The following is a 15,285-nucleotide window of genomic DNA, read 5'->3' as shown; positions in this document are numbered from 1 at the left end:
TCACTAGAAACAACTCTTAAGGCACATTAGCAGGGCAAAGACACCTACAGCATACTACAATTAAATGATAAGCTCAAAGCATATAAAATTTCCCCATTATATGTGCTATTAATACTCCGCTGGTACGCTCCATTACCCTAGACACATTTCGCTTGAAAGCGAGTACGTTATAATTTGTTTTACGGCAAAACGTCACAGGACAGCAGAGCCTGTCTGTCTGCATAATATGAGTCACAATATGACAGCATAACTATTTTTACGCTCCACTATTGATTTGCTTATAAAGGGCAGTTAAAAACAATTGTGATTATTTTTAGGTGCTCTGCAAGTGGGCATTATCGGTATCTTGATAAATACGCGCTTCTTAAAAGGGTAGTATTTGTAAAGGAGCAAAGGTAAATAAACCAATAACATAACAAACTGTATTGTTGAGGGCAAGAGATTCTTCCATATGACCGTTGAGATTGAAGTTCGTGATTACAGAATCTAAGAAGGAATAGAACTGTGTACTAAAAAAAAAATATATGATGTTTTGAGCTCAGTTTGAAAATTTGGTTTATTAAACAGGTAACATACACATATACATATAACCACATTTTTACATATTACATTTTACATATTTATTGTTAAATCTTACTTCGCAATTTGTAAAGGGGAAGTTATTGTTTCACAATCTATTATTACAGTTCTGTTTCAGATTTATTCTGGTATAATTATATCAATTTCTATTCTAACACCTGCTGGTATTCATAGAGGTAGGATAACAATTGTCAGATGCCATTGAAATAAAATACAAATCAAATACCTATTGCAACTAGCCGGTTACAATTATTTTACAAAAATCTGCTAAAAAGCTGCAAATTTCAAATGTAATTTAATTATATACCTTTCGAAAGAAAAACAGTTCATATCGATATTAAGTACATTAGGAGTGTACATTACATTAAACTCCAGTTAACTACGAATCTTGCAATAAAAATATAGTCTGATTATATCCACTCTATTGCAAAGGTGAGAGGTCACTTGTTAGGCAATGAGTGTGCGAACTAAGTAAAACCCCACACACCTTTATTAACCGTAGAAACAGATATAGAAAAAGAGAGAGTAGCTTTGGTTTCTTTTTGATAGTGGGACTTTAGTTATAGCTAAAACTGCAAACATCGCTAACATTAGTCAAGCTTAGTAAGATGCTGTTTCAAAAAATATACACATATGTAAATACATTCCCAAACACTTGAATATCACTTGGTATGTATGGGTTGTTAGTTTTAGAAGTTCAATTCTCTTGCATGAAAGTCGCATTACATTGCATTTTTAAAACGCCATTTAGTTATTTGTTTCAATACATCAATTTTTGTTTTTGTTTTTGTTTAGTTTCTTTTTTCTTAACAGGTTAACATTATGATTTTTAGTTTTTGCTTTTACAAATATTTTTATTCAAATATTTCTGCCCATATTGTATTATAATAATGAATGTATTGGAATTCAGTAATTACTTTTAGAATAAATTCGATAAAGTTTTGTTTTCTTTTAATTTAATATGTTCCAGGGCGACATTTGAATATTAGTATTTAATTTAAATTTAAATAAACATTCAATATGTACATATTAATATAGGTATTTTGATTAAGATACTTTTATACATATGTATATATATATAAATATTTTCAGATATATTATAGTAAGTACATATACATGTATGTAATAAATACTATTAATAATATTTAGTCAGCGTATTTGCTAAATTTTATAAAAATAATGTTATACAAATGAGTTTGTAGTTATACGTGTGTGTGTGTGTGGGCTTGGAATAAAACGCCGTTGGGCCTAGCTAAAGGATATTGTTTTAACATTTTAAATAATTTTTTTCCGAATGCTCGGCGCAATACATGTATATATTTGGCACTCGTAATTATTTTTTCATCTCATTATAGTCTTGAATCCATACAAAAATTGCAAATATACATATATATAATGATATATACATATATATTGAAACAATGCAATTTTTGTTTAAGTTTTGTACAAACATACGTCTGTCCTTTACGTTTCTTCTTTGGCAACTTAGTTCAATAAAAATCGCTGAGGTCTACTTGGCATTGTCAAGTTTCAAGTTGCTTACAGATTTGGAACTGCCCGAGGCGATTTCAGTTGTTGTTTTTCCATCTCGAAAGCAATAAGCGCCAGCGATTTTTACGTCTTCTGCTTCAAATTTGCCATATTAATAAATGATTGGTGCTGTCCTCGCGACCAGCGATTTCGCTCAGCGAATTGGCACCAGAGTTGCGAAAGTCCTCGTAGCCATCGCCGCCAGATATAATAAGAATATTCTTGGTTTCCGACTTCGCCTTCGAGTTCTTTGTTGAACTGCAAGCCAGACATACATTGTAGTGAATTCTCCATAAATTAATAATACATTATTGTATAATTACTCACCCTTGTTTAGTATAGTCGTCACTGGTGCCGCTTCCAGTTTCTCGAGAGCTGGCAGCCGATACAATTTGAGAGCACCCCTCCAGGCCATGGGTTGGCGATTCCACAAAGGTCAGGAATCGCACATGTCCCGTATGGCCGTGAGGTATGCCTGTTGGTACTATATTGTGCGCGCCCTTCTCATAGCCCTGGGCTGGTATTGTTAGCAGAACACCTGCGCTCGTGCCAATCCAAATAAGATCCTTACAGCACAGAAGTGACGTCACGCGAAGGCAAGCGGCCTTATGTTGCCTAATTATTTCGTCGCAATTGGACAACATCTTATTGACTGCCGGAGCAAGGTTGACTTCCGTAATTAGTTGGTGGCTAATGAGTGAAGTTGAAAGTAAAATAAGTTATTTATAGCCAAGAGCAGAATATTGTGGCAGCACTTACGTATTGGAATGAAAGCACTTAATGTGAGCTGAGTTTTGTATTGATATCCACACAAAATTATTTGCCACAGTCATGTTCGTAATTGGTTTTGAGTCCGAGGATATTTGTATTTGATTGACAACCTGGAATATTAAAATAAGTTAAACTTACATTAGTTGTAACTGCAATGGGCTCAAGGCTTGGCTCTTCATACCGAAAAGGACTCGGTATCTAACACTTTGATAATCCCCTGTATTGAGCACCACAGCTTTCCATTTACGTTCAGCAACTTTGTCACCGGACTCGACACTGTGCCTATTGAGAGACGATGCGATGAGCACGTATTCCAGGAAGTGGCTGCAATAATGGAATTCACGCGTTATCAAAATAAATGGCATATTCCGAATGCAGTACTTACCGCCATCTCTCAGATAAACACAGATGTCGCCATTGGCCAAGGATACAAAAACACGATTGTCCAGGTATCTGCAATGCATTATTGAGCGATTAAATCGAGCTTAGTCTGGATTCTATGAGCGAGCGCTTACAGTATGGAAAATACAGCTGAATGATGTTCAATTTTAATGCGATTCTTCTTGATGCGTATGTTATCAGTACTGTTGTAGACATGAATGCAGCCGTCTTCAGTGCCGATCCACATTGTTGATTGATTGCTTTCGCTTTCATCGGGATTGGAGTCCTTTGGGTAAATCACTTCAAATTAAACACGGGCAGTATTTAAAATTTTAATTTACGCTTACTTGATGCCCGTGATATGTGGCATGGAGTGAGGGTGCAGGGCTGGGCATACGTTGCTCTAGTGCTGCAGTGGAGACAGCATCCGCCTCGTCATCGCTTGAGCTCAGGTTTAAGTCTAGCTGGGTATCACTGCTCCCGCCGCCAGCAGCATCAGAGCCGTTATCGGTATTCGAAGTGGGGGCTTTCTTTTTCTCTGCCACGCTCAAGGCGGACGCTGCCTGGCCAATGGGCGAGATGCTTTTGCGATAGTCGCGCAGTTGCTGTGTGTAGCTATTCTGTTGTGTGCTGGTCGGTGGCTTCTCCTCCTGTCCACTGAGCCGCTCATTTGGGCTGGTGGTATACGCGGGCACGGAAGCCACGCAAAGGATGCGCGCATTGCAGACACCGTTGCAGCTGGTGACGTTTGGCTCCGGATGCAAGGACATTATGCACACTTGGCCCACGTATCCGTCACTATTGCAGACCCAAACATCTCGCTTGTCGCTCAGCGTGGCAGCCGCGCAGGTAAATTGAAGACCCGCGCGTGTCTTGCGTATAGGAATTGATGTAAGAAACTCTGGAATGGGATGTCGCTCTTGTGTAGCGGCTGCATAAAAGAAAGAACATTTCATTAATACATATTACACATATTCATAAAATATACGAGTTCGAGTATCACCTCTGCACATACCCAATTTTAATTTCGCCTCATTGAATACCTCCTCCCAATTGGCACGTCTCTCTGTTTTGCTGAATACCACCGTCAGCTTCTGGCTTCCATTACTGAAATGGAAGAGAGCATCGAGAGTCAGTGATTTTATTTGAAGTACATGCAAGGCTATGCTTACGGCGAGCTAACGGTCAGCTCCAACATATTCAGCTGCGTGTCGTTAGCCTGGCGCTCGGCCAGTTGTCTCTGAATGTCGCGATGCAGCTCTCGGATGACGTCTTCGAGATACTGATGAGGATACTTGATTGATGCTGTGATCTCACTTATCTGTTGCAATTTGTTGCAGTCCTCGGTCAGGCTTTCGATTTCGCTTACGATGCGCTTTATATTTTCATCTTTAGCTAGGAAATATTTGGGTAAAGCTATGGCATCATGATATCAATTCAATTTACTCACACTTGACAATCTCGAGGCAATCCAAAGAAATTTTGGTGAGGAACTTGTATTTGTTGGTGTCCAAGGTGCTGGCCACTGACCCGGGGCAAATGGAGCTGTTTGGTTTCCTAATAGTCCCACTGCGTTTCTTAATGCTAGTGAGCACCAAAAGGTCATTGAAGAGGAAAAAGCCGCGGTCCTTGCGCGCACCCTGCCCCGATGGCATTGACACTAAGTCGAAAAGCAAGAACTGCCGATCTGGTGCTATCAAATCGGTTATGCCTTCTATGACGCCTTCCAGTTCCCGCAATGTCGCTTCTCGCTGTCCATTCTCCATGATCTCGCGCTCCTTGCAGTTGATGTGGACCAAAATGTCGTGCACGAGCTTCAGCACCTCTTGTAAATGTTTCTGGTCCGGATGGTCGTGATCTGTGTGCTTTATGAGGCGTTGAAAGAGCAGTTCGTAGCTACAGAAAACAGAGAATAGTTAGAACAACAATCTTAATACATTATTATAAATATTAGGTATACATACTTTGGAAACTTTTGCACCGGTTTTATAAGTAAATTGTCCAATGTCAGCTTTCCCTTGTGCTCGCGGGCCGTTGTCTCCAAGAATTTGGAAAACGAGGGTCGCTGGTGCTTCATTGAACGAATGGCATTCTTGGCTCGATTACAGTTGTTGACGAATGACGTGTAAACCTCGAGCACTTCCAGCTTCGAAAACTGCAAGGTTTTCGTGATTGAATATAAATCATTTTATGTGTATGTATGTGTATTATTTAATTACCGTTTCAATAAATGCATCTCCCACTTTTTGCTGCATATCCCAGTCGTCGAGCCGGTGCTTCAACTCGGCCAAGAATTTCTCGTGTATCTCGAGTATGTCGGGCACCATGAAGAATATCTCATCCACAGTCCGGGTATCAATCATGCCCGCATGCTCCGGGGACTTCAGCACTTTCAGATACTTGAGCACAACTGTTTGCAGGGACTCCACGTAGGATTGCTCGTTGCGGTAAATCTCTTGCACGACGTAAGTGCGAGTGTCCTGCAAAATGAAGCCAAGGACAAAGGGAAAGCCATTTTTTATGAAATACGAATCATTTATATAAATTATTATAATCGAGTCGTTAGCCGCCACCACACTTACGCCATCATAGCCGCCCAGATTCCATTTGCAGTTAATATCGAACTGTGCTCGCCTCTCCGAGTCGTCTTCCGAATCGGAGCAAGTGATTGAAGTCATTTTCTTAAGCCTATCACATTTGTCATTTTGATGGGACGCCGTACCGAAACCGGCTTTACTCAGCCGAGCCACCGCGGTGGTGGCCTGCGACACCGCCTGTGATACACTGCTGCTGCTGCTGTTGCTGCTCGCCGGCAGTACGGAGGCTGCCGCCTGCGGCTGTGTCACCGGAGCTTGTGGCTGCGGCAGCAGCGGGGCAGCAATCGTGTTCGACGGTGCAGTTATGGTGGTTTGCAAGTCCAACAAACTTAAGCGAAGATTTTCGCGATTGAGCGACATTTTCGGGTTTAATTGCGGCTGTGCTGCTTCTTTCTCTTATGCGTCTGCTTACTGTTTCTGTTTACTTCGAGTTAATGCGTGCACTGATTGGTAAACACACCATATAATACCGTGAGTGTCTAGCTGAGCAATTGATTGTCTCGACGTTTCAAACTAAATCGCTGAGACAAAGTAAAGCCGCGTGCTTGTCCATCTATTAACGGCAGGCAGGTAACTAAAATGGCAATGCATTTCATTGGAAAGGAAACACAGTGGAATCATCTGATGTGGTGGACTGATGGACTGGAGGACTGACGGAGCAGGAATCTCAGATACACTGAGTGAGACTCATTGATGAATCTGCGTAGATGTGCGAGTGGGGGAACTGCTTCTCAGCCCACGGGAGAGTACGCAGAGTGAATTTCTGAATTTATTTATTTCTCTAGGTTGCAGCGACACAGACTACAGATACCTTATGAAACAGCAAGACGAAAAGGTGTTTGCGTAGGAGTTTGTTGGTCACTCAGATGGAACCACTCATAGGCATACATACATATATATAAATACTGAATACATATGTATATATATGTACATGCATATGTAAATACCATACAGGCATGCATACATACTATTCACAGAAGGGAAATTATTTAGAATCAAAATCAAATTCACATAAACTGTAGCCAAATATCACTCGAACAAAATATATACAAAATGACTTTGTATTGATTGAGCTTTTTCACGCAAAACTAGGCACACAATTTAGTTAAAGGAGTGACTACACCAGCGCACATGCGAAACACCACACAACACACACGACACTCAACATTCAACACACAACATAGAGCACAACACAATTACAATTTGTTCGATCTGCGCGGCGCAACAAGAGGTTGGGTATCGTAGCCGAAATGGTTTTGTGTATGCATAAGTATGTATGTAATTAGATACATACATACGCACACAGACACGTATGTATATCTAGGCATAGATATGTATGTATGTATGCTTTGGCCACTAGTTACTATTTTCGCCCTTCATATGGGCTAGGCAGTCGCTGCCTCCTCCTAATGGGCAAGGATTTTCAATTGCTTTTATCTGCTCTACACACGTTTACAGACGACAGACATAAGTTGATGCATGTATACACACACACATATATACATATATATATATATGTATGTATGTAGTGGGAATACTTGTCTAGCGTAGTGTAGTGCAAAAGTATTTTGTTGTTTTTCCATTAATTGACGCTGACTTGATGGGCCTGTTGTTATGATATACTTAGAGCTTTGCGAATCGCTGCTGCTAATATTTGGTGTATTTGGTGTCTTGCTGCTGCTGCTGCTAATGCTGTTGTTGTTGAATTTTTCAAGTAACTGTTTAGATTAATATATTTCCCACAACACCACACAAAATAAAACAAACGAAACACGAAAAATTTCGCCATACAACTGAGGTACGAAAAGCAAACAAGAATTTAAACGCGCGCATTGACGTTGGCGGAGAAGATTCTGTTGCTGCGCGGGAGAGCATCGACTATTAATGTGTGTGAGGTGTGTGTGCGTGTGCGGGTGTGCGGGTGTGCGGGCATCTGAGTGTGTGAGTGTGTGATGCGGTTTAATACTCACATTGTTGGTGGCGCATACAACTAGCTGCACAGGAGTGTGCTGCTCAACACGTTGAAAAACATTCCATTGTGCCAAATACACACTTAAATTCCATTTTTCATATTCCAACTGAAAACAGACACACTCCATCCAGCAAGGCTAACAACTCTCGCGATAAAATTGGAATGCCTTGCTTGGCCGTTGCGTTCGCATGCGACAAGTGTCCCAGGAAGAGTATGCGAGAGCTATGTAAACCTATTCATATTGCTATTCAGCTCTGGTCATTTAATTATTATTTAATTACTCTGGGAGGGAACTTTCGAAAGGCACCAAAGGAAAAACTAAATAAATATTTACATATATATATTGCAGAGAGCTAAACTAAGTATTTTGGTTTTACAGAACTTTACAAGAAAGCAAAAGGAAGCCCTAATTTTTTAATTACTTTGAGATGAAACTTGATAAAAACATAATAAATATTTCAACAAATATTTAAATACTCATGCAAGTCTCTAATATTAATACAATACAAAAATCTGAGATGGGTTTCTTTTATAAATTCAAAATCTTCTGTTGGTCACAGATAAAGTTAAATATTTGTACACAAAATCTGATATTTTTTATGTAACAAGTCTCCAAATAAAATAAACCCCATAAGCTCTAGCCCTAACCACGGTGCACGATGCGAAACAAAGAGATGAAATAAACTTCAGAGGCTCTCTTCTAACACAGTGACACATTTCCAGCGCGCATTACTTGTTGGAGCATGCGCAGACACGAATTTTCGCATTTTCCAATCATTTTCCCGAACGCTCTGCAAGCCATAGAAGACTCATACATGTTTGTATGTATGCACACATGTACATATGCGAGAGCCTTCCATATACATATGTGTGTGTGTGTGTGTATATTTAAATTCCCAATTTATATACTGACCATAGTATTTTGAGATTACAAAAACAGAACCACTATGAGAGCTTCATAGACGCAGATCAAAGAGTGGCGACAGCACAGCAAATAATCAGATAATTGTATCGAATAATTTAAATTTAAAGGTATTTGGCAGGTGATTCACATGTGGAATGGATGTGCATCACATTACTTACCGCAATCATTTTCTGGCGCTGCTCGGAAATCATGTTCTCACTGGAGCCCTTCAGCAGCTCCGCCAGCAAGGCTGCCGTGGGCGGGACGCCAGCGGTATGGGACTGCTTCGATTTGCTGACGCTGCTGTTGCCCTCGTCGAGACTCCGCTTTGAATGGTGATGGCTGTGATGATGCGGACTCTTGCTCTCATTAGTCATTGACAGATTGCGCTTGCTATGATGCGTTTTCGTTGTGGGCGCCTCGGAGGCGGCTCGTTTGATCTGGTGCTGCGACTGCTTCTCAGCCATCGATATCGTCTCGCTCAGATCCTTGCTGGACTGCGAAGTGGGCTTGTTGGCATGCTCGATTTGCGAAGGAGTCGAGGCTGCCCGGGCATGGGTGGGCACTGGCAAATACGCACTCGACTTCCGCACACGCATCGAGTTCGAGTACTGCGGCATATTGTTGCGCGTGGAGCCAAGCGAAGGCTTTCTCTCGGCTACGCTGTGCTCGCGACGTGGGTGGAGCCTATGAAAGAATCCCCATTCAAGTTGATATACAGGAGCAATGACAGTAGCTGTTACTTACCTATCACTCTCGCGCATTTCCTCCAGAATCTCGTCGTACTGCTTGCGATTCGGCTTCTTCAGCTCGGCTTCCATCATTTGGCCGTACGGACCGCGCACCGTGAGCGGTCGCTTCGAATAGCGCTTGCTTTCGTAGTCTCCGCTGGGCGTTGGACTCCAGCTGATGCGTTCCTCGGTATCCGACATGGAGTCAGTGTGCAGAATGCTGTTTTTGCTGTTGCTATTGCTGACGGCATCGTCCTTTTCCTCGCTGCTCTGACAGCTGAAGCTGCTCAATAGCTGCGTCCGGTCACTGGATCTTCTCCACAAGGGCGAACCCTTCTCAAGCTCTGGCGTATGCGCTACAAACATGTCGGGACTGTTGGTGTCAACCTGCGAATCGTCTGGCGAATCAGGGCTAATCGCTTGAAAATTGACAATAGACAAATCTAAGGCTAGGCCACGGTGCGGCTCCACTACTGGCTGGTGCCAATCGGAATTATCTATGTACATTCCCTTACGCTTCGTGGATTTGTCCAAGTGGCGCTTTTGACGTTCCCCAGTGCTGTGGCGCGGCGTTGCAATTGCGTCGGAGCTCTGCAGCTCTGCATCAAGATCTTCTTGCTGGCGCTGATCGTCAACTGAATCGAGCGCACTGAGCCGATCCGATATTGATTCTGCCGGCGATAAGATTATGTCTTTCCTCTGTTCGTCACCCTCCTCAGAGCTGCGACTCACCGATATTGTTGGCAACAAATTGCTGGGCAAAGTCGTTAGTGTCTCTGTTTGCATTACTTTGCATGCCGCATGCGGAACGGGCGGCTGCATTGTCTCGGGCACAATGCCGAATTCTGGTGCCAGCTCAACCCATTCTTGAGCGGGTGTCTCCAGCCACTCTTGTGAGGCACACTCATAGACCGGAACAGGTATTAGGCAAGTGGTGGCTGTTTGCAAAATATTAGATGACGGAGAGTCAGCCTTCGGCTGCTCATCCACGTTATCCGAACTTGGTTCATTAACTTGCGATTCACTAACTTGCGAGTCACCAACCTCCGATGAATTAGCTAGCGATGCATCAACTTGAGATTCATTAACTTCGGATTCATTAACTTCCGATACACTAAGTTCCGTGCTTACGAGTGGGGCTTCCACTACATTAGGCGCCTCTGTAACCACAGTCACACAGTCCTTGTTGACATTGTATTCGCCCTCCGAATGTACTGTATCCGATAGCGACTCCATTTTGGCGTGTGCCGCGATGACACTGCTGGCAGTCGCTGGTAATATGCCCGTGGCACTGCAGTTGTCTGTATTGAATATATCTTCTTCGCTTATGATGTCCGGCACATCTTCTAGAACGTGCTCCAGCGACTTCTCTTGGCCGTAGTTCAGGTTAATCGATAGGCCCGTGCTCTTGAGCGGTATGTGCACCCAGCCCGGATCGGGCTTTACGCTCGGAAAATCCAAAGACTCTATTATTTTGGTGTCCCTTTGGATCGGAACGGGGGCCTCAATGGCCTTGTCCCGCCGCAGCCGATCGCGCAACGCACTTAGGGTTGATTTACAGTCAATTTGTGAGAACGATACTGAGCGAAACGCCGATATTCCTTTCTGGGTGCTGGGGCTGCTTCCAGTGCGAGACTCTGCTGTGGACAGCTGCGTAGGCCACTCGCTACTGGTTGCGTCGACCTCGTCGCCTACTGCCAGGGGCGGCGGTGATTTGGATTTCTCGCGAGTGCACAGCACGAAAGCTTCCAAATTGGAGAGACTCGCGTTTGGTCTCATTGAGTGCAAGAGTCGTGCGGCTGTAGCAGGCACGCTGGCATTGCCACTTCCACTTCCACTTCCACTCTTGTTGTTGTTTGTGCCGCTCTGCTTTTGCAAGTGGCCCGTCATGGCTGCGTCGGAGTCTTCCGAGCCCCCAGGTAGCTGACTTTCCGGAATTTCAATGCTGCTCGCTGTCGAACTATTGTGAGGTATGCGGGGCTTGCGTGGCGGCGGCACGGGCGGCGGTGTGGGCGTCGAGGAGGCACGTGAGCTGTTGCCACCACCACGCAAAAGCTCCGTCAGTTCTTTGAGACGCTCCGATCGTTCAGAACTATTGCGCTGCTTGTCTACACTGGATGCCCTGCAGGTCTCTGGAGAGGCAGCCTCAGCGGAAGCTGTTGGTTTTGCTTTGCGCCCAAAAGTCAGACGTTGAAATCGGTCCAAGGTGTTGCGTCGTTTGTCCATCGTGTGCTGAAAGCCAAAGTCAATAGAAGTAAAAACTAAAAAGTTCGTCTAAAATTCTGGTAAATATTTCTTTTACGAGATGTTTATATAACTATACAACATATATGTATTATATAATATATGTATATTAAAATAACTTTCAATCTATATTATTTTAATATAATAATAAATTAACTAAATAATTTCTTTGAACTGCGCCTATACAAAATTCGAAAAAAAATATATAAAAAAAATAATGGAAGAAACTTAATTGTTATAAACAGTTTTTTTTTAACATGTTAGAACTGCAGAGAGCAGTAATCTTTTTGGTGCATTGAGACATAAAGCACATTGTAAGAATAAGCAAGAAGACTATGGGTTTAAGTATACATATATATATATATAAAATACATATATATTTTATATATGTACACGTTTATATGTATATATGTACGTACAACAACAAAAAACGCACACAGTGATATTTTTAGTATAAACAACAAGAATTTATACCGAACACAAAAGAGCGCCTGAGCGAGAGAAAGAGAGAGAGAGAGTAGAGAGCACCTCAAATAAATGTAAATATGCACGTTTGTATGGGCCAGGGAACATTTAAAAAGATTCTAACAGAAAGCACCGCGATGATCATCACTGAGAGCAAACAAATTGTGGCACAAAAGTTTTGTATATATATGTATGTACATAGCATATGTGTATATATAAATTTGTATATATGTGTGTATATAATTCATATGTATAGTCATAATTATATCTGTAAGTAAATACAAGTACGTAATCAAGCTAACTATATTATATCCCGAACAGAATTAACCAAGAAAATAATATACAAATTTTATGTTAAGCAAATGAATGACGAATCCATTTGTGTTTGCGCCCAGCGGCGACTAAATCAATCAAAAATTCTTGGAAATGTTGCACTAGGAAAACGGAAATGGTCGAAATCAGACCTGGAATCGAACAATGGAATTGTTAAAAAGGTATTGTAAGTTTTCTGTTTCTTTTTGCTTTTTTTAAATTAACAAAATTACATTTAATATGTGTAAATTATTAATGATTTCCAACTAGGTTTATTTATTTAATAATTTTTTTTATTGTTCATGTAAATATGTATATTGGGGACGCGAATTTTAATCAAAAAGGATCTAAAACTCAAATAATATTGAATAAATTAGTACTAAAATATTTGGATGAACAACATTCCAATTCTAAATCCAACGTATATACATATACATACATACTATATTTATATGTATATTTTATGGAGCAAAGGTATGTAATTAATGGAGTTCATTCTACTAAGAACTTAAAAATATGTTTTTGATAATCTTTGACAGATAAATAGAGAAACTGTGAAACTATGTGAGAAACTTGACAAATCCATTTTGAATAAAAAATAATTATCCATTGTCAATTTTCTGCTACACAGCAATACTTACATCTCTGTCGCAGTTAAGTCCAACTGATGAGCATGCGTAAAGAGAATTGTCCAGAGATTGAGTAGCTGAAACGTCCTTTATCGGCAAAGAAGCCGTTTTGTGTTGAGGTGTTGTACAATTCAGGGAACAACAACCGGTATATCTGGGACTCTCCACAGATATTCTAGCCAAGGTTGACTGGGAACATTTCTTGCCAAAACTGTGAATATTCTTTGCAACATGAATTGAAGAAGACTCGCCGTTAAAAATTTGTACTTTATTCGTTATCTCAGGTGGTTCGGATACATCAAACTCATTCGAGCTTGCAGTTTTAAGGAAATCAATGCCTGCTGCGGGCCTAAGTAGATTTGCAGCATTATAATATTCAAAAATGTCGTCACTATTGGTACGCGATTTGTCTGAGTCCCGTGCTGGGTTCGCGACCCCTTTTTGTTTCGGATTGCAGTTGGGATTAGATATTTTTTTCAGATACCCGTAATGATCGTAGCGCAATGTACAAGTTTCTTTGAATGGCAAATGTTTATTTGACGTTGCGTCGAATTTCCAATTATAGTTGTTGCGATTGTTGTCAGCAGAATGAAATTCGCAGCTATTTTCAGCATCCACTGACGTCCATTCGTTGGCGTTCGAATAGATGTTTTTTGGATCAGCGCAGCTCCTGATTCCACGCTTCGAAGTATGATTATCCGACACAACAAAAGGCACAAATCGCGGTTGGATAAGTTTCTGTTTTTCAAAATGTTCCAATCGACGTGTTTTCAGTGCAGGCTCAGCATTATAGATGCCACTGCAGGCGGTGACTTCAAAGCAAATTCGATTGCGCGATTTGGGCTTCGGTGGCACTGGCGGCGGATAGCGACGACCACAACGTAGATACGATCTATAATTATAATGCCTGCTAGAGCGGCACGCGTCATTGGGCCAATGTCCAATTGTAGCATAACTATTTCGAAAAGATGTTGGATCGGGCTCAGAAACTTTTAATAACTGCTGCTGTTGGTGTTTCAGTTGCTTTTGCTGCTGTTGCTGAGTAACTTTGCTAGAATTACTATAATGAATTATTGGTAACACACTCCGCGTTTCGTGTGGTAGAAAAAATGCTGACGCGTGGGGCACTTCAACGTTTAAGGCCTTATCCGTCGTCGATTCGTTTATGTATTGTGCTATAGTTGATGTTTTTGACTTGTGTTGTTCTATTTCTACACACGGCAGCGACAGCGAGCCAACACTAACGTCATCATTAGCATCAACATCATTATCATTGGTTTCCTCCTCATCGGAGACAAAACGATACGACGACAAATCAGACACTGAATCCATATACGAGCGATAAAAAGCTACGATGCCAGGCTGCTGCTGTTTCTGTTGATACTCTTGTTCTTGCTTTTGCTCTCGCTCTTTCTCTGTCTCTGTCTCTTGCTCTTGCTCTTTCTGTTGTCTCTCTCCACAGCACCGTTCGCAGAACATCCATGTCCGTGAGCTTTCTGAAGCATCTTCGTTTGCGCACGGAAGCTTTTCACGCACTCGATGCATCTGTTTCTGTTTTTGCATGTACGGATCGTAATCCTCATTGTTGTTGTTGTATTCCCCAGCCAGCTGCTGTCTTTTGTCCAATTGCTTTACGCATTCCGGCAATGATATATTTTTAATATTCATTAGCTCCGACTGCTGGCTGTAACAATGATGTAATACCTGATGCAGCATTGGCTCAAACAATTTCGAATATCACTGCACTATTTTTGTTGTCATATTTATATCTGAAATGGAGAAACTATTAATGATCTAGAAATCTGGTTTACTTTTGTATACTCACTCAGTATGCTCCGTGCTAAAATGTGTACACAACCTTTGTGTGGTTAAGGCCAAAATGAACAACTTTTATCTTCTCTGTGTCTTGCACTCCATAGTAAAAACCTGCGAATAAAAATAAACAATGTTTTCTTTATTTCTATCCTATGAATTCAACATTTGCATATACTACAAAGAAATATATTTCTTAACCAGAAACTCTAAATCTATATATTCATATATCCTGAATGAGCATTGTATGAAGACATAGAGTTACAAAACATATAAGTTACAATATAACTACTCTCAGATATTAGCCGATTAGGTCAACTTCAAGATTGGCTTAATGAAAGTTGAGAGAAATATGATT

The 15,285-nt window shown here is 41.3% G+C and overlaps 1 protein-coding gene across 5 annotated transcripts; it reads right to left on the bottom strand.

Annotated features, from left to right (window-relative positions):
• Positions 1–538: 538 nt before the first annotated feature.
• LOC108652201 (rho guanine nucleotide exchange factor 17) lies at positions 539–15,041 on the bottom strand. 5 transcript variants are annotated; one of them, XM_030384971.2, is made up of 16 exons: positions 14,941–15,041; positions 13,128–14,884; positions 9,482–11,697; positions 8,914–9,421; positions 5,481–5,741; positions 5,226–5,416; positions 4,712–5,157; positions 4,434–4,656; positions 4,277–4,368; positions 3,609–4,192; positions 3,396–3,547; positions 3,266–3,333; positions 3,062–3,204; positions 2,869–2,990; positions 2,437–2,799; positions 539–2,367 (listed from the first exon to the last, which is right to left on the bottom strand). In XM_030384971.2, the coding sequence occupies exons 2-16, from the start codon at positions 14,829–14,831 to the stop codon at positions 2,208–2,210; spliced, it is 7,233 nt and encodes a 2,410-aa protein (XP_030240831.1). In that variant the 5' UTR covers positions 14,832–14,884; positions 14,941–15,041; the 3' UTR covers positions 539–2,207. The 5 variants fall into 5 exon arrangements, with proteins under 5 accessions (XP_030240831.1, XP_030240832.1, XP_089121808.1 ...); XM_030384972.2 differs by having other exon boundaries at positions 4,434–4,650; XM_089265682.1 differs by lacking the exons at positions 8,914–9,421; positions 9,482–11,697; positions 13,128–14,884; positions 14,941–15,041 and adding exons at positions 5,844–6,432; positions 7,397–7,746.
• Positions 15,042–15,285: the final 244 nt, after the last annotated feature.

The sequence above is a fragment of the Drosophila navojoa genome, chromosome 2 (assembly GCF_054131105.1).
Source record: "Drosophila navojoa isolate 15081-1374.11 chromosome 2, UAZ_NAV_1.0, whole genome shotgun sequence".
Lineage (NCBI taxonomy): Eukaryota > Metazoa > Arthropoda > Insecta > Diptera > Drosophilidae > Drosophila > Drosophila navojoa.
The sequence above is the reverse complement of the archived record's forward strand: the minus strand, read 5'-3'. Positions and strand labels throughout refer to the sequence as shown.

Bases quoted from the DNA above. Each gene is read 5' to 3' on its own strand.
- LOC108652201 (XM_030384971.2), bottom strand. From the start codon at position 14,831: ATGCTGCATCAGGTATTACATCATTGTTACAGCCAGCAGTCGGAGCTA. The intron at 4,369-4,433 runs GTAAGCATAGCC...CTTCCATTTCAG, and splicing joins GAGCTGACCGTTAGCTCGCC to TAATGGAAGCCAGAAGCTGA. The intron at 3,205-3,265 runs GTAAGTACTGCA...CCATTATTGCAG, and splicing joins TGTTTATCTGAGAGATGGCG to CCACTTCCTGGAATACGTGC.